General features: G+C 42.7%; 1 protein-coding gene across 1 annotated transcript in view; it reads right to left on the reverse strand.

Annotated features, from left to right (window-relative positions):
- Positions 1 to 360: 360 nt before the first annotated feature.
- Lonrf2 (LON peptidase N-terminal domain and ring finger 2) overlaps positions 361 to 26,390 on the reverse strand; it is a 39,270-nt gene continuing 13,240 nt past the window's right edge. The window contains exons 2-12 of the mRNA XM_021197627.2: positions 23,393 to 23,511; positions 20,357 to 20,479; positions 18,179 to 18,334; positions 17,236 to 17,443; positions 16,743 to 16,839; positions 15,992 to 16,106; positions 13,817 to 13,938; positions 13,014 to 13,172; positions 10,702 to 10,864; positions 7,121 to 7,270; positions 361 to 4,745 (exon numbers count right to left, since the gene is read on the reverse strand). Of these exons, the coding sequence (XP_021053286.1) occupies positions 4,551 to 4,745; positions 7,121 to 7,270; positions 10,702 to 10,864; positions 13,014 to 13,172; positions 13,817 to 13,938; positions 15,992 to 16,106; positions 16,743 to 16,839; positions 17,236 to 17,443; positions 18,179 to 18,334; positions 20,357 to 20,479; positions 23,393 to 23,511 (1,607 nt within the window). The 3' untranslated portion in view covers positions 361 to 4,550. The remainder of the gene's footprint in view (positions 4,746 to 7,120; positions 7,271 to 10,701; positions 10,865 to 13,013; positions 13,173 to 13,816; positions 13,939 to 15,991; positions 16,107 to 16,742; positions 16,840 to 17,235; positions 17,444 to 18,178; positions 18,335 to 20,356; positions 20,480 to 23,392; positions 23,512 to 26,390) is intronic.

A 26,390-nucleotide genomic window follows, 5' to 3' on the forward strand; every position in this document is an offset into this window, starting at 1 on the left:
TTATGTGAAAATACTGTTTTTAGGTGTAATCGAGTAAATGATGTATTCAAAGAAGTCCATTGAGCACACAGAGAGCAGAAGGCCATATACTAATGAACAAGAGATTTGAGACCTTTGCCTAAGAGCCAATGCTCATGAGGGTCAGCTAGAAAATGCAAGAGAAAGTCTCCCTGAGGTCACAGGAAGCATGGCTGTGCCACCACCTGGCCTTTGGCTTCCAACGTCTAAGATTGTGGAGTGAGATTGTTCTAGGGTTTTCAGCCAGAAGTCTATGGGAGTTCATTAGAACCACACCAAAAAAGCTAATTTAATATCTTACACACTGACTTGACCACAGAACTAGTCATTTTCCTTGTTATCTGAGAGTGATTATTTATTTGAAAACATTTACAACACTTTACGTTTTATCTAATCCAAATATCACATATTAGATACACAATTTCAGTGAGCTGAAATGGACAGGGAAAGAATACAATGAAGTAAACATTTGCAACATTTAAAAACCAGTCTTGTGTAAGAAACAACAAATGCCAAATGTTGCTACTCGCATCTTTGCCCCCAGGAGAGCGAAGCTGGGTGAATATTCCACATCACTACTGACCTCTAAAGAGGCAAGACACATAATGTTAATTGATAGACTTAACTTGTTCAAACCTGCTCTAAATAAAGAAAAGCTATTCACAATGCTCAAGTGGTACCAATCATCCCACGGGTACTAAGTCAGTTGTAAGGTAAGTCAGGTGATAAGTATCACAAGTGAATGAATGAGGCAGGACTAGGCAGCTTTGCAACCTACGGAATAGCCACGTTTCCAAAGCTCAGTGGACAAAAGTGTGTTGCGGTATAAACTGTATGGAAGGAACGCTGGTCAAGGAAAAAGCTTTACAGGGTGGAAAATCTACTGCGAAAACCGTGTTGTCTGCAGTGGGGACCCCAGCGGAAGCAGACAAATCAAAGACTTACCAAGGGTTTCAAAATGGTTCACAGTACTCAAGCTTTGTCCAGCTTTCCGTCATATTCCAGCTGTGAAGGTGCACTGTGTACTCTCCTGTTGCTCTGATAAACACCATGGTGGGGGGGGGGGAGAGAGAAAGAGAGAGAGAGAGCGCCCATATGGTACAGGAGTCATGGCAACAAGAAGCCAGAGCAGGAAGCTGAGAGGTCACATCTTCAACAGCCAACATAAAGCACAGAGAGCAACTCCAAGTGGGGCAAAGTGATAAACTCTCAAAAGTCCACCCCCGGGGACATACATACTCCTGCAAGGCTGCACCTTCTAAAGGCTCCATAATGTCAGCACGAAGTGCAGATCAAGTGTTCAGGTACTAGAGTCTGCATGTGTGTGCAATTCTTATGTAAACATCCACACAGAGAGTCTTTGCTCAGAAAAGCCACCAGCACAGCTGGACCATGGCGCAGAGGTCTACTACAGCTCGCACTGCAATGGGGCCTGGCTGCTCTGTGATTCCAGTGTGCAGATGGTCTGGTGCTATGCTCTCCCCCTGAGGAGGGGTCTGAAAATGACTCAGATGACCACGTAGCGGGATTTACAGAATGCCAATAGGTACCAAGGGAAAGCATCAAAGTTGAAGTGGAAAGAAAAAAACCACCAATGAGGGGCTGTGTGAAGGCTGATGGAATTCCTGTCTCACCCAAGAGAATTAAAAACTATTTGAGTTTTCTCTGGCCTATAACAAAAGGTAAGCGTCCTTTTGGGTTCTGTGGGATACGACAGGTTCAAGTCCATTAACAGCCCGGCTCTTGTAGGAACTCACTATGAACCTTGGCCTTGAAAGTCAGGGTGAGGAGCTTTGGGCCAGATGAAGCTGACTTCGTAATCAGCCCCAGCTATTCAACTTCCAAATTACACTAGGTGTATCCACCAGGAAGCAGAAGTTTTTAGTGAGTATGTGAGTGGAGAGCAGAGGACCACTGTGCACTGTGTACTTGGCCTTAGGGATGTCCTCATTAGAAGCAGGAGCAGCCACTGAGGTTACTGTCAAACCGGTAGGGAGGGGCCTCTTCTACATCAGGTTTAGGGAATGGGTTTTTCTTGTATGCTTTACAGTCTGCGGAAACCCTGTCTGCTGCATTCCAGTCAAACATTCTTTGGAAATCCTTTGTCTCCTTTTAATCTCCATACAAACTATGGAAATGTACTAAATCCTGCTACTCATAACCATTGTTGGGGATGGCGGGGTTACTGCTTAAGCCCAGCCTGGGGTCTGCTGACCTGGTTTGTTGATTGACAGAGTTTCTTTCTTCCTAAAATGCATCTTGTTCAGAAGGAGCTGCTGCAACCCAGTGAGAGCCATGGAGAAAGAAACTCTAAATTCTTAGTTGGCTCAGACCAAAGAGTTTGCTCCAGTTTGTTCTGGGGATAACAATGAATTGGAGGACTTTTTACACAGCCACTCAGCTAGCACAGGAGCTCTGGAGTTGTCTGTAATTCTGGAAAACAGGGTTTTGCACATCTAGTATGATGCCATCAAGAAAGGGCTTGGTGAGTAGTCGAGGTCTCTTCTGCCTGATGCTATTACAATCCATTATTGTTAAAACTGAAACCCATGCAATGGAACCTGAGAGTCACCTGCACTCCTAGCCGCCTGACATAACTGCTTCTCACAGAGCCTAGGCGATGAGCCTCTCTTTGTCTGGAACAGTAAACTTCTCTCTCAATGGTATTCATTCTTCACTGTCATTTATAAATTGACACCCAGTACAGTTCAGAGAGAACATCCCTACCTTGGTTGGGGGCAATGGTGGTACTTTAACTTTTGTGCTACTGAAATTGTCCAATAACCAAGATTCCCCTAAAAGTACCCAGTGACTACTGGTCTGCTACGAACAGTGCAATGTGTAACAGAGAATGTGACAATCATGCCACATTCTCTTTGTCACTGAATCCCAAAAACTTCTCTTGTTCTCCTTAGCATCACTGCCATGGGGGCTTTTACGTAAGAACATTGAGGGGAATAAAGAGGTGGACAGAACCAGGAAAGAGCAGCATAATGGTTCTGAACTCAGTAAGTTATAAAAGCTAACATGTCAGCAGGTAGAAGAAAAACCTTCCCAACACTAACTCAGCACAGACACAGAACTTCCAGAAGAGTCCTGGAGAAGCTATGTTCACACTGGAGAGACACTTCCAAACAGAAACAGTAACAATACCAATTCCTACTTTTTTTTCCCAAAAAAGAAAAAGAATAATTCAAAACCCGTTAACTGCCATGAGCAAATTCTAGTCAAGGATTTCTGTCACAAGAGTTATAGTTTTAAGTGGCCAGATGATGTCATAAATGCTACATAGAGTTGAACTCTTAATGCGTGGAATGGAAAAGCCCTTGCTCAAAAGGGCTTTTAGTCCCTCTCAAGGGTGAAGTCAAAGGTTCATAGTAAATGAGACGGGCGTTTTTTATTCTAAGTCCCATGGTGAAGCTGAGTTTCTGTTACTGAAAAGAACACTAAAATCAGCACTGCTGTGATCGTACGGCTTTCTAATAAAATGCTTGATGGGTTGATAAGCCATCAACATTTTGTATCATAAAATACACATTTAAGTTAAACCCACACACCTCAAATGAAGAAAGCAGCCAGTGCTGCTGAGATCGCTCAGCAGGGTCTTGTCAGTCGGGATGCACATCTTACAGACTAAGCAGCAGGCTGTCTGCACCAGCTGCTCAGGCAGCAGCAGGAATGTCAGGGTTATTCCAAGTGATATTCCCAACATGCACTGGAGGTCGGGAGTTACACTTATCATTATCTGATGGAAATTTTCCAGTTGAATAAAGATAAAACTTTGTTTACAATGCGTTTGGCTGTATGTTTGACATTCCCAATGGACACACATCTGAACTCATTTTTGACTACCCTTCTGGAGTGTTTAGGAATATATATTCTCAAAATACTGGCAATCCTCAGACCTTTCTATATGTAAGATACATCTTCTTGTAGTTTTACATTCATTTAATTACAACATGCAATTTACAGCACCTGGGGTTACAGCAGGACACGAAACACAGACACGGCTCTGCCCGGTAATAACTTAATTCTTCGGTAAGGACCGGGTAGTGATTCAGTTCATTAATTTTGCAAACAAGTTCACAGCGACACACAGAACCCAAGTCCAGTTCTGGCTTGCTTATATCTTAATATGTCTGTTCTCACTCACTGTCTAAACACTGGCACACGCATTGTCCACCTATCATGTCAAGATACTAGCTAGGAGTGTAATCACCTTTGACACCGAAGTCACATCACCCATGTGTGCGTCCCATACTGTAGTGAGCTGTAGTCTTGAAGCATCTGCTTTGAGGAGGTTCTCAAGGATTTCTCACCTGTACCTTCCACTTGAACTTCAGTCGAATCTTGTACAGTGTCCAAGTCTAGCAGATAGACTTCTACTGTGTGAAAAAAATCAGTATTTGGCAAACATCCCACTTACCACCACATTGACAAGATTATACAAAGTGCGCCAAGAGGACGGGTATTTGTCAGTGTCTGGAACTCAAAAACACAGGGGCTTCCGGCAACCTTAATCTAGAGGAAAATCAATTATCTCTCTGTGTGTTGTTAGCCATTTCTTGGCGACTATTCAGCTTACGTGTAATGATGACTAATATTCGTCGAATGGCAAGAAGACGCTCTTTCAGGGAGGCCATGCCGAGAATGGCCAGCTGAGCCTTGCGTTCCAAGGGCAACACGGCCAGAATCCACCAGGACCAGGCAGGGCCACTAGAATTGCTCTGTGAAAGACACGAGGGGAGAAATTAATGCCCACAACACAGGCCATTCCTTAATTCAGTCTTTAGTTTAACCAACAAATATGAGCAAGAATCCCACCTTCTGTTATAGGGCTATATCACCATTCATCAGGCCCTCAAAATTCAGAGTTCCTGTTGAATATGAGTCACATGTTTTAAGGTGCAAGGTAAGGACAAAAAGGAAGAACTTGTTCAGGGAAATTCCAATGAATTAGCTGCCTCTGCTCTCTCAAGCTCCAGATAATGATGTACACCCAGCAGAAAGAAAGATGATACATTTTACCTCCAGGTAACAATGTATGCTATTGCCTTTTAAGTTCTAAGTGGGTTAGCTACAGGGTAATGTTATCAAGGTCAAATGTATCTGGATGAGTTTGAGTGCCAGGAGAAAGTAGATCCTAAAGCCAATGTGGCCAAGTGTATATAGTACATGTATGCACACATTACTGTATGTGGTAACTATCATAAATTTATACACATACAGATGATGTGTGTAAGTTTTGTTTGCGTGCAATGTGAATATTCATGTTTGCCTTTATTTCACATAATCAAAAAAGCATTCTGGATTGAGCTGTAAGGAAACAGCGATTCTCAACCTGTTTCTCCTCTTCTTCATTCCGAAACAAAGACAACCAAGCCTTCTGCTATTGAGGTCTGGATTCTCCTCTATTCCTTTTAAAGAAGTGCCAACCAGGAGCTAGGAAGAATGGACTGGCTGGAAGAGTGGCTTTAACAAGTTGGATAATTTCACTGGAGGTCAGAAATCACCCATCAGCCAAAGCTCAAAGGGGCATCTCAAATCACTGCCAAGAAGGTTCTGGGCTGCCCCTCAGATGTTACCTGTAACCCAGATACTGAAGAAACATGACAGAACTCAAACTCTCCTCTTCCCTTATCCCACAGGATAGGGAGAATAGCATGCTTAGTTGCACCTCACTAATTAAAATCCTTCTAATTGGCAGAATAACAGGCTCCAAGGATCTCGGTGTCTATTCCTTAGTCCTGTCACTATGCCATTGTAGGTAGTAATGGGGGACTTTGAAGATGTGAACATGTTTTTACAACAGGCAGATTATCTTAATGGACCAATGTAGCCACATGGTCCTTCTGGGGCTGTGGCGGGGATTGGGGGTTGGGGGTGGGATGTGACATAGAAGAAAGGCTAGAACTGGAGCACTGTACAGGGGACGAACAACACCAAAGAAGGCAAGCCTCCTCAGAGGTGGACAATGCCAGGAGCCGAGTCTTTTCTACAACCAGCAGACGGCGATATCGTTGCTATGTCAAGGGAGACACATGCAGGGCTTCTGACAGCACCATTGTAAGATAATATCCCAGGATTGACAAAGTCACTATGTTAGCGGCAATGTGCTGCAGCAGTGATAGAAACAGTCCACCTACTAATTAGAGATTAATTTAATCAATTAGTCTTATTACCATCCTTTTGAAACTGAGGTACAGCACAGTGGCAGAAGGGAGTGGTAGGGAGGGAGAGGACTTGGACGTGATTTTGGAGTCTAAAGCAGGATTCCTAAACGTCTTACGTTCATGACATTTTTATACTAAGAATTTTTTACAAGTCTAGGAACAGAGGTACCTTGCATCTACCAATACAGATCAAACATTTACTAAGTCATGAGTACATGGATTCTTAAAAAAGTCTTTTATACATGTATAATTGTATCCGTTACTAAAGATTAAAGTAAATACAACATTAATTAGATAGATGTGATTGTTTATCTTTACATAAGAGAATACATCTTGGCCGAGTGTGTGATACTGCAGGACACAGGGCTTCTTCAGTGTTTTTCAGAACCAAATGATATTCTGAATTTATATAACAATCAATGTTGAGAATGCCACTTTCATATAAATACAGGGTGTTTAGGGCCATTTCAGAAAATGCTGGAAATTCTGCCCTAATCCAAGGCCAACATTTATTTACTGATTGTTTTAAAAATGAAATGCAAGGTAGCACCTGTCCTGGTTAGCTCCAGCTGTCACAACGACATGGCCTACACTCATCTGTAGTAGTCTCAATTGAGGGATTACCTCATTCAGATTGGCCATGTCTACACAGGACTGCCTTGATTGTTAACTGATGAAGTTGGACCCAGCTCACTGCAGGTGGCACCATCCCTGTTCTGATCTGTTCTGAGTTCTGTTCTGATGTTCAGGCATGGCTAGAAAACATCTATTTATTGTGCTGCACAAGGCGCAGGCTGTCGTGCTAGGTCTTCTCTGAGCAGCAGCTACACATGCCCAGCTCATCCTCATGAACTCTCTGTCAGGATGATGAGCATCATCACGTGACTGCGGGAAGGCGCTACATCATGAGAGAAGGAAGAAAAGCCTACCTGTGGCTCTGGTTCCCTGTCTGGCATCGACCCAAAATGGCTAAGAATTTGTTTCTTCATGTGATCCTGAAGTGAAGCAAACCATGAAACAGACTGCTGGTAAACAGACTCATGGAGGGCGGTAAGTTCTTCAAACTCTGGACCTTCCACCTGGCCGGAAAAGAGAGAGAGGCATTTTAGAAAATCACCCAGACAGTCTCCACATGTTGGTGACCTCTGACAGCTAAGTGGACGTGTGACATTTACTCCTTCACTAATCCACTACTGTTACACAAAACTCATAAAAACTTTGTGCTTTTTGACATACCCAAGATCCTGATCTTTCTTTTAAGACTAACATAAGCACATATCCCATGTTATAAATAATTTTCAGTGGGTACAAATTGCATATTTGATATATCACAAATGATTTAGTCAGATAATTTAATATCCTGACAATTTATTTTTAAAATGTCAGTAATGTAAATACGTATGCAAAGGAACCAGAAATATAACTCCATAAAATATGTGCAACAGTAAGCCCGACAACCTCAGAACCCACACGGTGGAAGGAAAGCCCAGACTCCTGCAAACTGTGCTCTGACCTCCACTTGCACACTCTGGTGTGTGGTATGTGTGTGCACATCCACACATGAAATAACAAATAAATAAATATAGACAAGAGAAGTGTTTTGTCTGGTATTGTATTCTCTGGATTGTTTCCCAGGATCACAACAAGAAGTCTGAGTCTGGCATTTTACAAACTCTTTTTCCTATCAAGTCACATCCCAGAAGATGTGCTTGGAGCAAAACTGCAGCCCCCACATCAGCTACCCCCCAGCCATGCTGTTGTGTGCATGCCTGGCTTCTGGTTCTCCTCGCCGTCCACCTAATCACACTGAGCTTTTCCTCAGTCCTGCTTAGGCAGCAGGGCAGAGCAGGAGGAACATGGGACTGGTGGTTGGTCTTGTCTTGTGTTCTTCATTGCTGGCTCTCGTGTGTGCACGTCAGCCAGGACCACAGCCTTGTAAAGGGGAATCAACCATCTGGGTCTGTTGTGGATAAAACATTCTAGCAGCTACAAACCCCACAGGAATTGTAACAAACAGAAAGAACTGTCCTTGGTGTGCCTTATGTAGAACAACATTCATATGCAACAGGGGTTTCCTTAAATCCATACACCATTACAAATATAGTGTCATCTACAGCAATAGGAATAATGCTTTGTCAAATCTGTCTGTAGAACTAGCACAAAAACTTCCACATGTTTGCAGCCAGCCCCATGGTCTGGAGGCCCTGGAGTTGGGCTCCCTGAGGTCCCTTGATATTTGAGGCTCTCAGGGCCACAGGCACCTGAAGCAGCAGCTGGCGTGACAGAGCCTGCATTCTGGGTGTGATTCCACTTAAATGAACACATGTCCACATCTCCTGTGTGGCATCTAGTGTGATGTGAGGGGGCACATACTTTTACATCCATATTTCAGATTTCCACCAAAAATTTAAAAGAGGGATGTAATAACTCAATGTATTTCCTTCTATTAATTATTTTTAACTACATAAGTTATATATAAAAAGTACCCCCCCACACACACACACACATACACAGATCTTGTCAGGCTCAAGGAATTTTGTCCACTGTACAAGGCAGAGTAACCATTATGCTACCACACTGAACCAGATCGAGAAAGACTCCCTAAACACTGTGGTGGTTTGAATATGCTTAACCCAAGGATGTGGCACTATTAGGAGGTATGGCCTTGTTGGAGTAGGTGTGACCTTTTTGGAGGAAATGCATCATTGTCAGGGTGGGCTTGAAGACCCTCATCCTAGCGCCCTGGAAGCCAGTCTTCTCCTGTTTGCCTTTGGATGATGATGTAGAACTCCCAGCTTTACGCCATGCCTGCCTGGATGCTGCCCTGCTCCCACCTCAATGATAATGGACTGAACCTCTGAACCTGTAAGCCAGCCCCAATTAAATGTTGTCCTTATAAGTGTTGCCTTGGTCATGGTGTGTGTTCATAGCAGTAAAACCCTAAGATACCCTCCCAGTCAGATACAAAGTCCACCCTATATATTCTGTCTCCAGCCCATGCTTTTTCTGTTCCTGGAAGTGTACAAGAGACGACACTTGGCCTACTGTCTGTGTATAGTAAATATGCATTCTGCATGCTCATGTGCTTGGCTGACTCTCATCATGTCTGTGAGATTCATGATATTAGAGCACCAGTTCATTATGTGTTGGTGGTGGCAAGCCTCCACAGTATGTGGAACTGGACTAGTTTATCCATCTGTCTGAGGGGCATCTAGACCATTTACACTTTTAGGTACTAATGAGACAGTGTGCACATCTCTGCACATCATTGTGAGGATCTGTTTAAAATACCTTGCTTATTTGTCAAAAGATGCACGCCGTTGATTCTATTAGGTAAAAATAATTCTCAAGAGGTGGGAGATTTTTATACTAGCTTTGGAAGGCACTTTAAAGCTCTACCATTTTGTGATATGCCTCACTCTGAGCCACACAAAGAATCACTGCTTGGGACTCAAATGCTGGCCATGTTTTTACGTATTTTTTTTTCCCAATTCTTTATTTTATGTAGGTGTTTTGCCTACATGCATGTCTGTCCACCACAAGTATGTAGTACATCTCTGGGGATTCCTAAGATTTCTTGGAGCCTGAGAGACAGGACACTATGAGTAACAATGTGGACAGAATTTGGGTCTTCTGGAAGAGAAGCCAGTGCTCTTAACCACGGATCCATCTCTCTAGCAACTCCCACCATGTTTAAATAAATAACCCTGTATTGAAAACCAGTCTAGCAGACTCACTTCTGTACGGTCTACTGCGGCCTTTTAGTCTTAAGATCAGAGACTAGTAGTTGCAGGAGAGACCATGTGACTTTCAGAGCCTAAAGCACAATCACTCCTTAGTATCCATGAGAGCTGAGCCAGGCTATCTCCCGTAGATGCACAACTCCGTATGAAATGACGTACTGTTTGCATACAGTGAACACATGTCCATGCCTCTTACTTCTTGAGTCATCTATAGATTACCTGACCTAATAGAAAGTTTCTACGCTTTACTGTTTGGTTTTTTTTTTTTGAAACAGTGTCAAGATAAGTTGCCCAGGCTGGCCTCAAACATGGGCGCAACCATTCCTTCCTCAGCAATGGAAAGAATCCAGGGCTACAGATGGACGCTACACATAGCTAAGCCATGTTCTTTTGGGAAGAGTGAAAAGGCAAACATGCCTACACATTTTCTCTAGAGGCATAGTTTATTTTGCAACACTTTCAGTGCATCACCAACAGACTATGGATGAAGGAATCAAGAGGCAGAATGCCAGCTGGGAAGTATCTGGACTTTATAGATCAGTCCCCAGGCTAGAATATCAAACATGGACAACAAGCCCATGTCCCCTACAGGCAGTAAAAGGCACTGTATTTTAGGAGACTTCTCTACTGGCCCGAAATCAGGTAAGAATGCAGAGTGTAACAGGTCAAGCGCTGGGTTAAGGAGGATATAACCCTGTAAGCGGAAACCCAGTGATGTTTTCCACAGCGGAGAGGAACACAGGGTGGGGGACGCTGATGACCCTCACCTTCTCGTCCTCCAGGTACTCGATGTCCGCTGTGTTGTAGCCGTCTCGGTGGCGGTGGCTTAGGACTCTGAAGCGGCTGATCCCAATTGCATCCACGACAGAGCTTCCATCAGGGAAAGTCCTGACATCCTTTATCTCCAACATGCAGCCATACTCTGAAATCCTGAAAGAGAGTTTGGGAAGAGACGAAGGTTTTTTTTTGTTTTGTTTTGTTTTTAAATTCAGATGCTTCCATTTTCCTCTGAAGTCTGGCTTTTAGAGGTGTGTAATGTCAGTGTGAACAAACGGGGTGTCCCTGCACCAGACCAGTGAGATTATTCTCCCAAGAGATAATGTGTCCTTCTGTTGAGTACTGCGGGCATTGGGGGTGGTGGCTAGGAGATGAGACCAAATGCTTGGCCAGGCCCTGCTGGCAGTGACTATCTGAGCGGCCCTCGTAAGCAGTCCTGCTTCCTACCTTCTTATTGTGACCAACTGCACTATCTATCCCCAAACCAGGATTCGCAAGTCACAAACTGATTTTATATCTAATAAAACCTTTCTCTTCCTGGTTACCCCACAGAACTGCCTCATTCCTGCCTGCAGCAGATGTGGAGGTACCCTGAAGAGGTCTTGTGTTTCCTTGCTATCCACAAACAACCTCCGAATGTCAGCTCTCCCATGTCTGCCTCAGCTGCAGAGCCAGTCCCATCCAGGAACATCCTATCCTGTCTGCAGACAAGAACCCAGGAGGGATGAAAATTTATCTTGCCTGCAGCTCCCCGCAGACGCGGTCCCATGCTGATCCACAAAGAGCCATCAATGTGCCTTTAAACACCAGTGGGATTCAAACACATTCTTATCTCCCTGGCTCCCTTCTCCTTTCCTACAGGGACCTGAGTGCCCTCTGCTTTCTGATGCATTTGAGGACCACGGTTCATCATGTATCCAGGGCTTCTTCTTGTTCCCCAGTGTTCACTTTCTTGGTGTAGCTGATGGAGCTCTGTCACCCCACTTTCACTGACTTCTGATGAGACAAACTGTAACATACACTGATTTACTAATCTCCTGTATTGTACTGTGCACACTCAGTGTCTTATATAAAAAAATTTTTGGCTTGCTCCCATTTCTGAAAATAATCTCTTACACTTTCTCTTAATTTTAAAAAAGATTTTCGGATGTTTTTGGTTTTCATAGCAATGATCTGTTAAAAACATACATACTATTAAAGTAGGGAAGAGTCCTTTGTTGTCCTATTTAGACTGCCCCTTATTCCTTAATAGTCTCTCTCTTTCGTGCAATTATACACACATTTGGAGTTCATATTTGAGCAGCTATGTTCTGACCCCCCATAGTCTGTTGATGATGGTTTATGATTCTGATATTATAGGAGGGTCCTTCCTTCTGGTCATTTGATTTATTCAAAACTATCTGGTCTTGGTCCTTTTCCTGCCTCATTGATTCTGAAATGGGCAAACAAAATCCTCTTGGGATGTCAATGCAATGAGTTAGTTGGATAGAAATGGCCTTTCTATGGGACCAAGTCTTAGCCTCTATTAATATGGTCTTTCAGACACAGCTTCAAGGATGTCAATCTTAGGATTTTCTTCATATATGTATATTCTCTTAAAAATTATTTGTCTCTGGGTATTCATGGTAGAAACCATTGAGTGGCCTTTGTAATATATTTTCCTCTTCTTCCTGGGCACATGGACAGGATACACTTCCCAGCTTCTCTTGCAGCAGGTGTCAGCACAGCTTTTTCCCCCTCCAGAGTCCTCTAGAAGTATATGCTCAGCCAGCTGGCACTTGGATGTGTAACCTCACATGGTCATGCTCACATAGCACGGATAAGGCCTCTTTTAGGACAGGAAGGGGCTCAGGTCTCCAAGGCAGGCCCTAGCTGCCTGCTGCCTCACAGCATCTTCTCCAGGCAACTGATGTGGAGCAACAAGAGGTGGCATCGCATGGCACAGTTTGCACAGGACTGAAAACATTAGAGCTATGGAGACTGAGCAAAGCTTCACTGATGATGTAAGCAGTCTTTCTTCTAGCCCAGAGCTCTGTGCATAGATGATCAAGGAGAGAACGGCAGGCAGAGGGTGGTGTGGGTGGTGACACAGAGGTGGACTTGGGAATGGGATAAAGGGGTAAACAGAAAGGGCAGAGGTGACACTAGAAAAGGCACGGTGGTATTTTGGCTAGCCTTCAGCTTATACTTTGTGGAAGTAACTGGTGAAAAAAGGGGGAGGGAGGGGTTCCAGGCGTAGTTGTTCTTCAAGAAAAGGAGGAAGTAAGGACTTCATTAGGACCCTTAAGATGCTGTTCCTTACCCTGCGTTCTCCGCGGATAAACACATGCCAAATCGCTTGGTGCCAGTTTCCATGCATCTCCTTATCATGAGCCGGTAGCGGGGCTCAAACACATGGAGAGGGCAGGGAACCGTAGGGAAGGCCATGGCACACACAAAGATGGGCACGTCTCTGGTCAGGCTGCAGAACGAGAGGAAATGTTGACTTAGAAGCGTAAGCTGTTCAGAGCAGAAGCAAGAAGTTGCTACAACACTCAAAACCTGCCAACCAAATAAAATCTGAGCCTGACTCAGAGCTGAGTGGGCAGGGACTGCCAAGGTTCCTGGCATAAGAAAGGTCTCTGCTCAGCCAGGTTTTAAGCCAAGTCTGTCATATTTCATTTGATGAGAGACAGCATCCTGAGTTACATTACTGTACTTGTAAAGGTTATAGCTGAATCACCCTTAAAAATACTTCACAAAGCAAAAACCATGTAATAGACAGAAGTAAGAATGAATGATCGGCCAGGTCTGTATGGAAACACCAACCTTTAACCAGCCACAGAGAAGAAATCACGAGCCACAATCCTGCTTGCTATCCAGACTTTTTTCTTTCCATTCAGAAAGTTATTTAAAGACAGAAAACAAATATATAACTTCCCAAAAATATATTTTGAAATGTTTCTTATTATTACTTACAATTAAATTTCCACAGAAATTTTGCGACTAACATCTCTTTCCAAAGACCAAAAATTTGTTATGAAAAAAAAAAAAAAAAACCCAAAATCTATGGCTTGGCTCCTATTAACAAACCAAGGACAAGGCTCATCTGACGTAAGCACTTACTTGGACAGCTCCGACATCTCTTCATCATAGACCCTCTTTCTGTCAGATAACTCATCTGGTAAGTATTGGAATATCAGTTCTTCAGTCAGAACAGTTACATTAAAATTTCTGGTTGCCAACAGCTGTAACAGAAGATGTATGTTAAATGACGGTGAATGTTAATTCATCCTGAAGGACAAAGCTTAGCCCTGCATGTGGCCTGCAGGATTTGTTCTGTACATGAGAGAAAGGCTTGCCTGGCATTTGCAGTTTGAGTCACTGGCACTCTCTGGCAATCCAATAAAAACTGATGTCTGGACGTCTTTGTCCTTAAGGGGCTTACATAGTTATCAAACCTACAGGATGTTTCTTTTTTTTTTCTCTCTGAAAAACTTTACTGTGCCTAGTAGTAATGGTGCACACCTTTAATCCCAGAACCTGGGAGGCAGAGGCTGGTGGATTTCTGAGTGTGAGGTCATCCTGGTCTACAGAGTAAGTCCTAGGACAGTCAGGGCTATACAGAGGAACCTGTTTCAACAACAACGACAACAACGGCAGTAATAACAACAACCAACAAAAAGAAAAGAAAAGAAATAAAAGAAAAGGAAATAGAAAAGAAGAGAAAAGAAAAGAAAGAAAGTCTTGATAGATATTCTGGCTAGCACACAGAGCCATGGCTATTTCTGTGATGCTTTCATCCACATTTGTCATGTATGTGCCAGGCTTCCCTTCTTTGCACACACCCCACCAAGAGACAGTGGAAAAAGTAGTAGTAAAATGCCTGTGTTATGAATGGTCTTGGGACAAGCTTTTTGTATTCATAGGCATAAGGGAGCCATCTTCAGGACCCTGGGAACAGGCATGCACAAGGCAGCAGGGCAGATGTGCTTGTCAGCAAGAGATGATAATAGTTTGGGGAAGACCACAGAGACACTCCCTAATGAACCACCACACATGCTCAGAACTTGTCTAAGGTCATCATCACCATGTGCATAGCCCAGCACTAATAATCATCCTGTGACCTCAGCAAAGTTGGAAAGGGGCAATGTGTATGTGATTTAATAATATGCCGTGCAACTTAGTAACACAAGCATGTATACCACCATGTAACTTGGTAACACAAGCATGTATGTTGCAACTTAGTAACATAAGTCATTTAGACAGCTCTTCATGGTGATGACTTATTTGAACATGTTTTGGCCATGAGTTAAAGTTATAATCAGGGCTGGTGAGATGGCTCTGACTGCTCTTCTGAAGGTCCTGAGTTCAAATCCCAGCAACCACATGGTGGCTCGCAACCATCTGTAACAAGACCTGACGCCCTCTTCTGGAGTGTCTGAAGACAGCTACAGTGTACTTACATATAATAAAATAAATAAATCTTTTTTAAAAATAAAAATAAAGTTACAACCACTTTAAGTTTTCTCTCATTTTAACACCCTCTCTTGCCATGCCAGATATTTTGAAAAGGTTAATTCAGGCATAGGAGTGTGTCTCAGTGTGTGTGTTTAGTGTATGCTAGAAGGAGAAAAAGGAAGGGAGAAACACACATTACTCTAGCAATTGCAAGTTGCATATTTCTGAACTATAATTAAAATAAAGATTGCCAGTCTCAACTTGAGGGTGTGAAAGAAGTCCTTACCCCTCCAAGAGGCTAAAGAATTTGCATCATGGAAAGTGAATGAGAACAACAGAGCCAGCACATAGCACACAGCTCTGCAATGCCCTCTGTCTTATCTGCATGCTCAATACACAAGGACTTGAGAGTTTACATTTTGGGATAAATAGCAACAAATAGCTTCCCTATATACCCTACATTTTACTGAATTTGGTTTCAGACAAACACAGGAACAACTAACTGGAAAGGGCATAAGGGAGACTTGGCAGCAGTAAGAAACAGCCCAGCACACACTAAATGCAACGTAAGTATCAAGCCGTTTGGAGTGGGCGTATGCTCACTCCACATAGATAGTCTCCTAGCTGTTTTCAATCTAACTCAATGATTTATATCCGGAAGTTGCTCTAATACTTAGCTACTTCTGCATCTAATGCTTCTTTATGGTTTTGATTTACGAAAGACACGGAAATGGCCCATCTTCGATCAAATAAATCTGATTTTTAACAGTAGGTGGTGGAAGGAAAGCACGAGGCACCCGCCAAAGAACAAGAAGAGGCTCCGTCTCGGGAGCCACTCACCTCTGTAAGCTTGTCTTTGCACAGTGGACAGTGAGGGGCATGGTCCAGGCAACGCTCGAGGCATTTGAGGCAAAACGTATGCCCACAGGGTGTAGTGACAGGTTCAAAGAGCAGCCTGGAAAGAAGATCATGAGTTTTCAGAAAGATATGGCCAGAACAGACTTTCAGGTAAGCTGCCTGTTTTAAAAGGATGCCTTACACAGCTTCCATACAAGCCCAGGGTCATCCACTTCTCCTTTACATCTTCACTGGATTTGTAGAAAATAAATCAATAACTGGTGATACATATTGTGTTAATTTTATGTTAAATTTGACACAACTAGAGTCATCTGAGCAAAGGAGACCCCTATTGAGAAGATGCCTCCATTAAGATTGTAGGCAAGGCTGGAGAGCATTTTCTAGATGTGGCAGGGGCCAGGCCATTGTGGGCGGTACCATCCTTGGGTTCTATAAAAAGCAGGATGATCAAGCATGGAGAGCAAGCTAGTAAACAGCATCCCTCCATGGCCTGTTCATCAGCTCCTGCCTCCAGGTTCCTGCCCTATTTGAGTTCTTGTCCTGACTTCCTCCAGTGATGGACTATGATCTGGAAGTGTGAGCCGAATAAATCCTGTCCTCCCCAACTTGATTATTGGCACTATGTTTTACCACAGCAATAGTAACTCAAATTGAGAAACACACACACACACAGTCATAGAATTCAGAAAGGCTTACTATTTTTAAGAGTTGCACATGCTCTGTACCAACCTACCTCATGCACAGCGCACACTCAAAGTCAGTCGCATCGATTGTGAACTCCGGCTCTTCCTCTAATGAGCTCGCATTCCTCTGAGGTGAGGAGTCTGCATCTGAAAAAGTTCCAAACGCTATGACCAACATCTGAACTTCAGAGAGACACCATACAATGAATTTATGTCTTCAGGATAAAAAGTGTCAACAACAGTGCTAGCAAATGATACTGATTATATATGTATATATTATGCATATAGTATCATATATATTCATATTCCAGCAAATATAAAAGAAGAATTGATCAAGTTGGTACACATTCAGGACAATTAAAATTTCATCTAAGTGTTCTCTTTTTCAATATAAAGTCCCTGCAAAGTTAGCTCTAGGAAACAAGCTGGTCTCCTCATTTCCTTATGGATCTCACTTGTGTGGAGATCCTTTTACGATCGGTTGAGTACTAATACTCTACCCCTTTGATTTCAGAACACAACGGCAAGAAGCGGCCGGCTGACCTTTCTTGGGAATCTTCTCAGGGGTATTTGCGTTGAGCTCCTCGTCGTCCTCGGCATCACTGGGAAGCTGCCTCTTCAAGGTGCCGCTGGGGGCTGCTGGGACAATGCCTTCCAGAGCCTTTTTATCCTCCTCACAGTGGAGGCCCAGAATAAAATATAAAACCGAAGAGTTGATATCTGCGGGTACATCTGACTTCTCAGATGGAGTCTGTTTAAGTAGAGAAAGAGAGCCCTGAATATTCAAGAACCACGGGACACAAGGAAACCAAACCAAACCAAACTAAACCATGCATTAGCCTTCTCAGAAATCTTTGGAGAGGGACCGAGGAGATGGCTCAGCAGCGGGTAAAGTTCCTGCTGGACAAATGTGACGCCTTGGGTTTGGATCCTCAGCATCTGGTTTTGTAACCTTAGTGCCAGGGAGACAGCCAGGCCAGCGAACACTACCCATAAGCTATGATCAGTAAGAAATCCTATCTCAAAAATGAAGTGTAAACAACAGAAGACAACAGCCAGTGTTTACCCCAGTCTCTGCATGCACAAAACAGATCTCTGAGGAAGAAAAGAGGGTCTGTGTTCTTCTTAAGATTGGCTTTTTCTATTGGCTAATCAGAAATGCTTTACACCTTTCATGGTAAACCACAAGATAACTTATTGCTGGGAAGAGCAATCTGCACATCGGTAGCATATGCATCAATGTATATAAATTATATATCCTACATTTAGACCAATCTCCGCTTTCTTTTCTCTAAGATGAAATAATATCAGGTCTCCTGATGCTCTGAAGATGTTCTGAAATGTGTGGAGATGTTTGGAGGGGCTCCAGAATTTCCATCACTGTCCCATTAGTTCCAATGACTTCACTTACAAGTTTTAACTAGTCACATCTAGCCTATGGGAGGCCATGACACACAACCCAGTGGCAGAGACATGCACTCCACACCTTAGGATTGCCTGCCTTAGCGTGACCGCCTGCTTCTTCCAGAGGATACTGGGGATTTGTCTGGCCATCACACAGGGCCTCGGGGCCAGTTTCGGTGGAAGATGTTGAGGTCTGGTGCTCATTTTCTGAAGCTGAAAAGAACACCTCACATATTACCTATAAAAATGTCAAAAATAGGAGACACATGGTCAAATATCCTGGAGGAAAAGGGCTCTAACACGTTTTAATGGTTCCATCAGCAGAAGCCAGACAGACATCCCTCTCCCTCGCAAACTGAAAAAGAGTAATTCCCATATTCTACCTGCCAATCTTGCAAATTTTAAACATTTTGAAACCACAGACTGTGTATTACTAACACTGCATTCCAACCCTTTTCCTCTGTCCTACCGAAGATGAGTACCACGTCTGTCTTCTATCTGGTTCCTATGAGCTGCATCAAACCCCAAAGTGTCACGGTTGAAGGCTGCAGAGTCTGCAGGGATCTCGGATTAAATCCAAGACGTCATCACCCACAGGACTGGGGATGTCTAGAGTTCTGCTCTGTTTATGGGCCAGGGAGCATCTGGGAACTGGCCAGAACTCTGGCTTAAGATACCATAATCAACCGGGGAAGTGAGGTCAGTTAGGTATTCTGGCTGCCAAGCCTTGCTGACTCAGCTGAACCCAAGGGATTAATGCAAATGAAGAGAAGTGAACAGCACAGGAAAAAAATGTAGACAAGCTTTGTTTTTAAAAATCTCTTTCTCTGCTCTTCATGCTGCACTGCAAGCATGGAGCATGGCGGTAAACAGCCTAGCGTGGTGGTAAACGGCCTCTGTAATTGCAAGCAGTGAAGCCTCTGCTTGGGATGTCAGAGTCACAGCATGGCTCTGCTATGGCTTCAGCAGAGCTGTGGAGGACAGGACTGCATTTCAGGCATATCAGTGGACTAATATTAATTCTGTGATAACGCATGTTTGTCAGCCAGAGAATGCCGAAGGGGAGAAACATCACATGGTAAGCAGTACCAGGCAGGCAAGAATCTACAAAATCCTGGGACCTGAGCATCCATGCTCCATTTGAGTTTGCTCTGACTCTCACAATCATGGGGCGAGGGTCAGCTGGGAGAGACACACTTTCAGAGGAAGAGCTCTGTAGGCACGGTGAGCATGGTAGAGAAGCTCAGCCGCGTGACTTGACCTTACTGGCACAAATTGCCACAGAGGCCAGAAACTTGACTGCATCGCCAAGCAGCAGACACCAGCACAAGAAGGAACGGCGTCTTCCCAGGAAGTTCTGCTTTAGACAAATCGTGCCTAATTATTTCAGCTGACTACATTCCTAACAAAATCAGAGGGTGTGGTCTTATGGGTTAAGATGCAAGCAAATTTCCCGACATGAACACAGGGATGGAAAACTTCAACGTGTGGCAGCCAGATGTAGATGATGAAGCTGGAGGGTAAACGAGAAAGCTCACAGGGAGGAGACCACAGAAACCCTCTTCTGCAAGAAAAACGTTGCAAAGAAAGAAAGTCGTTCTTAAGAATCTAAGGAGGTTTCTCACAAGTGTGGAGGGGAAAACTGACTTGTGTTTTAAAGCGCCACAAAAGAAAATGTACTAGTCAGCAGAAATTATAATGTAGACGTATTGGTAGCTGCTTTAAGTGAAACCATGCTAACACAGGAGACACTGATGAAGGTAAACAAAAGCCTTCAGTCACTGGAAATGGTACATAAAGGCCATGAGTACTGTCTCGGCATTTGGCAAGGATGGAGTCCTACACTAAGTAGGATGCAACGTTTTATGTGTGCACCACACTGATAAAGCTTTGCTGCACGTCACAGGTGAGTCTGTGGAGTGAACTGTACACGTGTCTCAGTGCCTTTTACTGGGTCCTTCACAAGCCCTAGCTAGGATCAATGCTCCGTCTCCACAGCCTTGTACTGCATCGCGTGGTTCTTCTGCCAATTTCTCATCACAACTGGAGTGTGTGTGCACTGCCTCATCAGACACACTGCTGCATACTCAATTAGAAGTTATCAAATGGGGAGCATATTATTATCACTGTGCTGTTCATTACACCATCACAGGCATTTGAAATCATGTTTGCTGCTCTTACAGCAAGGGCTCCCTGCATGACACAAAGCTACATGTCAAATGTGATACTCAAGGAGGAAGTTGCTTATGACAATGCATACCTTCTGTGTTTCTTTCTTCGCCGAGTTGCACTCAGGATTTAAAGCAAGGCAGTAGATGAATTCCTTTAACACTTCTCTATTTCTTCCCAATCCAGAAAGAATCTGGGCTTTTATATGGTGTCCCTGGATTAACCCAAAGACAAAGAATACATTTTAAAACACAGCAAGATTATATACATCTGGTTACAACAGCCCTGGAAAATGTGTTAGAACAATTTGATTAGGTAGATGTGTCTATCCTGTATCTTCCTGTCTTGATAAGCTTCACTGTTTAATAAATACACCTCCAACCAGAATGCAGGGATGCCTGTAACTTATATATGTGCCCAAAGAAGTCTTAAAGGACATGCTAAGAAAGAAAAAGGAAATCTGTCAACTTAATTTTATTATGATATTTATATATTTAATTTATAAAAACTCTTGAATAGCTAAAGCAATCTTGAACAACATATCAGTTTATATTTATGTCAAATATACACTATAACAAGTAAAACAGTCATGATTTATATATCCGAACATTTGCCAGTTTTTAGATGTGCACATGCGTACATGCTACAGATGTAGGTGCTCAGAGGCCAGTGGTGTGGGACTAAGAGAGCTACATCTTTTGACATTTATTTGACATTCTCGCATCTTTTTCAGTAAAATGCCTGCTCAAATTCCTTAACCATTTAACCAGTTGTGTGCATTATTACTGATGGTAGGACCACCTCTGATGCCTCTAATGTGCCTTTACCTTTTCTTCTCTGCACCAATATCTGCTGAAGATCAAGAGTTTCAAAAGTTTGAAGATCGACTCACCAAATTCTCGTTTTTATAGTGTGCGTTTTCTGGTTCCACTTGTTAACTTGTTGATAAATCTTACATTTTTTCCTTTCTTTTGTTCACCTTGGTTTAATAATATTTATTTTTATTTATGTGTCTACATGTGACTGTCTATGTTTATATGCCATACGTGTGCAGGGTTCGGAATACACTGGAAAGGGTTGTAGGATGCCCTGTTATGAACCACCCACTATGGTCAAACTCAAGGTTCCTGGAAGAGCAGCAAGCATCCTTAGCCATCAAGTCATCTCCAGTTCCTCACCTTGGTTTTAATTTGCTTTTAGATCTAATTTCATAAGTTAAGAGACTAGATTTTAATAGACTCCTTTAATAGGAGATGATAATAATATAAAATTTCCCCTAAGAATGGCTCTAATTACATCTAAAAAGCTAAATGTATAATATATTTTATCATTAAATGTTGGATAATTTCCTTTTGATTTTTTTCTCTGTCCAAAGGATTGTTTAAGAAACAAGTTGCAGATACATAAAGATTTCCTAGCTTTTTATTCCTCGTTACCTTCTAATTTTAGTTGTTTTGAGAGAACCTTCATTTGACAATGTCAATATTTTGAATCTTAATACTGTTTTGTGCACTGGATTCAATAGGCATTAAATGATATGTATGCTATCTAGTTGAAGGCATTGTTTTACAAGTGCCAATTAGGTTGAGATGGCGTCTCCCAGTGTGTCTCAAATACTCCTTCAGTGTCTTCTGATGTGCTTTGAGGTCATATGGCCATTTAACTTTTGCATACTTTGTGTTTTTAAACTACATTTATAAGCCATTTAAATCTTCCCATGTCTTCACATTTAGCATGAATTTCTAGTAGATTCCATTTTGTGGGGGCTGCTTTGCAGGCACACTGATGTTCTTCCTTCCCACTTGGAATAGGCTGTTCCCATGTTGACTGGTCTCCATGATTCCTCATGAGATGTCAGTCATCCATCTTTCTGTTCCCATGGTGACTGGTCTCCATGATTCCTCATGAAGTGTCAATCATCCATCTGGCTGTTCCCATGTTGACTGGTCTCCATGATTCCTCATGAGATGTCAACCATCTGTCTTGCTGTCTCCCCATAGGCCATGCTTTCTTGGTACATTCAAGACTCTTAACAATTCCTGCTTAAATAGCAGACTGATTGTGATTTGAGTTTATTTTGAGTGGCTTTTTGTTCATCTTGTGAAACTGAAATTAATGTTTCCTGCTAAATTTGAAAGCCATTATCTTTCCACTTTTTCTTCTTCTCCTGTGGTTCCAACTGAACATTCATTATACCACTTTATAATCCCACAGAACTAATTTATTTTTCTTTCTGTTCTGTTACTTAGGTTGGGTTTTCATTTTCTCTGTGTCTATCTATCCTGCATATCACCTTCTGAGTACAATTTGCTGTTCACTTATTTACCAACTCATAACTTTCAACTGTCATTTTGAGGTCAGATTCCCTGTTGGGTTTCTTATTATTCAAAAGTATCATATTGTTCTCCAATTCTTTGGATTTAATTTCATGTAACTTTTGAAGTTATCTATACAGGGTAGACATTTCTAACCCCAAACTGTAAAACTAGAAATTTCCCAGAATGCAAAGCATCTTCTGCACTGGCTTGATGTCACCAGCAGAAAGTTCCAAGTCATAAAGCTTTGTTTCACGCACGAAATTTTTAAAAATACTGTAAGAATCCATATAAAAGTTTTAATTACTTTTGCCAGCTTTATATAAAGCATCAAGTAATGCTTATAATTGTCTTTATATATGGAACTATCCTCAAAATATGAAAGTATTCAAAATCCCTAAGTTCTTCTGCTCCCAGGCATTCTGAACAACGATTCTGAGGCTGAGCTGATGGCACACTATTGAGCTAAATAGCATAGAGTAAAACACATTAGCAAATAAATAGCAAGAGGAAAGCACATTATTGTTTAGGCATTATATGAATCCGGGAATAAACTTGGTCTGGTAAATTAGATTTAGAATGAAATCATTGTTAAATCCAGACTACTATAAGATAGAGAAGACATGCACTATCTTCAGGTGCATCATCACAATCATGCTAACTTACGAATAAAATACCATGACCTAGGGCTGGGACGATGTCTTAGCTGTACGAGTGTGAGACTTGAGTTCTGACCCCAACCATCCATGTGGAAACAGCTGGGAGGGTGGCATCCTGTGAGGGGGACAGGTCAATTGACAAGCATGAATCACCTTGGTCAGGAGAGGTTCCCTCTGACAAACTGCTTCAGCATCCTGCAGGGCTTGATCATAGTTCTTCATGGTTAAATATAACTCAGCTCGCAGCAGCAATAATGAGTTGTCATCCGGGGCTGGTAGACAGGAGAAATATAAATGACTGCATTTTAAAATACATTGTTTCCAGCCATTAAAAATACTGTTAGAAAATAAGCACAAAGACAAATCTGAAGCAACTCCTCCCGGTGCTCATATGTAGCGTTCACTCATTAAATGGGTAAGTTACAGAGTTTCTTTCAGGAAAACAGAAACAATTTTTTTTTTTTTAAAGATTTATTTATTTATTATAATTACACTGTAGCTGTCTTCAGACACCCCAGTAGAGGGCGTCAGATCTTGTTCCGGATGGTTATGAGCCACCATGTGGTTGCTGGGATTTGAACTCCGGACCTTCAGAAGAGCAATCGGGTGCTCTTACCCACTGAGCCATCTCACCAGCCCCAGAAACAAATTTAATTAGACTTTGGAATGCATCAAGAAAAACAAATGGATATGTACTGTTCCTTTAAGCACACTAGTGCAATGTCCAATAATAAATCAAGGTCTTTCTTAGCCCAATCATCCAAATCTAAAATGCTTTTGAATCTGAGCTTCAGGTTTGAGGGTATTTCAGACTTTGGATTTTTAAATTAGAGGCAGAAGACTTAAAAAGAGAAAGAGAGCCTTTAAAGTGTGAAACACTTCTAGACTCAACGATTTTGTACCGGAGAAAGCCATGCTGTTTAATTAGGTATTTTTAAAGGGATACCTTGAATACATTTCATGGGAAGCATGCTAAGACATTCACACTTTAAAAGATAACAGAGGCGGCTGTGAGATGGCTCTGTCGGTGAGGCGCTTGCCATCCAAGCATAAAGACCTCAGCTTGGGTCCCAGCATAGAAATAGACAAAGAACAGGGAAGGTGCACTGGAACACATCTGCAGTCACAACACTGAGGAGGGAAAGCAGAGCTCGTTGATCCTCAGTCGTGGACGCCTGGATTCATGTGAGAAAAACAGCTGACACCAATGTTTATCCTCCACATCCACATGCACCTACACTGTACACACACACATGAACATATACCTACGGAAGAGACCTGAGCATGGTGAGCACGGCTCTTCCCCCACTCCCTCTGCCTTGCTAAAAACTGTTAGATTACATTTCTAAAGCTAGACAACCCCCCCAGATCCATTCCCTTATTTGGCCACTTCTTCTTTCTGAGACTGACTACCTAGGTCCAGCTGTCAAATTATTGAATACCAGCAATCAGAAGTCGGCTTGTGCTTGCCTAATTAACGTGCCCAATTAGAATTAAATACCTGGGGTTTCTCCTTGTACCTTTATAAACTGTCATTTGCCTATGGGTCATGTCTGTCTCATCTCTATCCAGAGGTGGTCCTTTGTCTCCTCCTCCTCCTCCTCCTCTCCCTTGCTGCTTTTCTCTTCTTCCTCTTCTTCTAGCTCCCATCTTTGTCCCTTTGTCCCTGCCCTTTGTTCCTCTGAAGCAGACAGATCTCCTTGTGCTGAGAATTTGGTCTTAGGGTGTCTTGGGCAGACACTGGTCCTTTCGCATACACACATGCCACACACCAAGAAAATTCAACAGAAGAGTAAACTGTCAGGATCTGTACTGAGTCATGCCTGCTCCTGTAAGTAACCCCTGGCCCACATTTCTGTAAGTAACCACAATAAAACTCGCTGGTTCAACAATTTGGACTTTGTCAGTGTCTGTCCTTTTGTCTGCTATGGGCTACCCATTTGGCGTGAGTAGGTGTGTGTGTGTGTGTGTGTGTGTGTGTGNGAGAGAGAGAGAGAGAGAGAGAGAGAGAGAGAGAGACAGACAGACAGACAGACAGACAGACAGACAGACAGACAGACATCCTCCCAGGAAAAGTCTTCCCACATAACACTCACTTGCTCACTTGTTTTTGGTAATACAGATCTATTATGACAGATCTATTATGGAATTCTTTGGTATAGAGAGAATATTTCTCTTAAGGTTCAAAGCTCGTCCAACACCAACATCAAGTGAAAGTGCTTATGTCAGTTATGATCCACAATGAGACTTTATATGTTCCATCTTTGACAATGTATATATACAGACTTTGAGGTACTCACTGACAACTCATAAGCCAATGTTGTTTAAAGCTTTTTGTATATGCATATGGGTGATTTTCCTAAATCTGGGTACCACATGCATGTCTGGAGCCTTCTGAGGCCAGAAGAGGGCATCAAATATCCTGAAACTAGAGTTACAGATGGCCGCCAGGACCTCTGTAAGCATATCCAGTGCTCTTAACCTTTGAGCCATCTTTCTAGCCCCAACTGAATTTTTTAAAACAACATCTTCTCTATTCTTGAGAATCTACGTTATGAATACAGTAGACTATGATCATACCCACTGCCATCTCCCCATTCCAGCTTCATTATATCCTTCCCAAGTTCATGGCATCTCCAGTTCAGGCTGCAGTGAGTTCTCCTCCCCACGCCCTCTCACTCCCCCTTAGGATACCTTTTAGAAAACCTCCAGCCACTTCGCAGGGCATCCAACCTGAAGGGCTTGAGACTTGTTCACCTTTGCATTCAAACTCAGCCTCAAAAGCCCTTAGATAACGGATACAAATGGCCACCTAATGGCACCTAGATCCCAATATTATTTGAGACTTTCACAAATGCTGCAGCTATGGAAGGAGATTCCATAGGTTCAAGCTATCTCTTACCTCCACTCCAAACCATCTTTCTGTCCTTCCTGTCCCTGACAGAGCTCCTTCTAGCTATGAAGTCTGAACATTGTACCCCAGTTGGGAGATGGGAATCCCAGGAAAGCATTTGTCATAGCCGTCCATGAAGCATGATTAAAACACCGAGTATCACTGATAAGCGGATATTAGCCCAGAAACTTAGAATACCCAAGATACATTATGCAAAACAGAAGAAAACCAAGAAGGATGACCATTGTGTGGATACTT

Source organism: Mus pahari, chromosome 5 (assembly GCF_900095145.1).
Source record: "Mus pahari chromosome 5, PAHARI_EIJ_v1.1, whole genome shotgun sequence".
Lineage (NCBI taxonomy): Eukaryota > Metazoa > Chordata > Mammalia > Rodentia > Muridae > Mus > Mus pahari.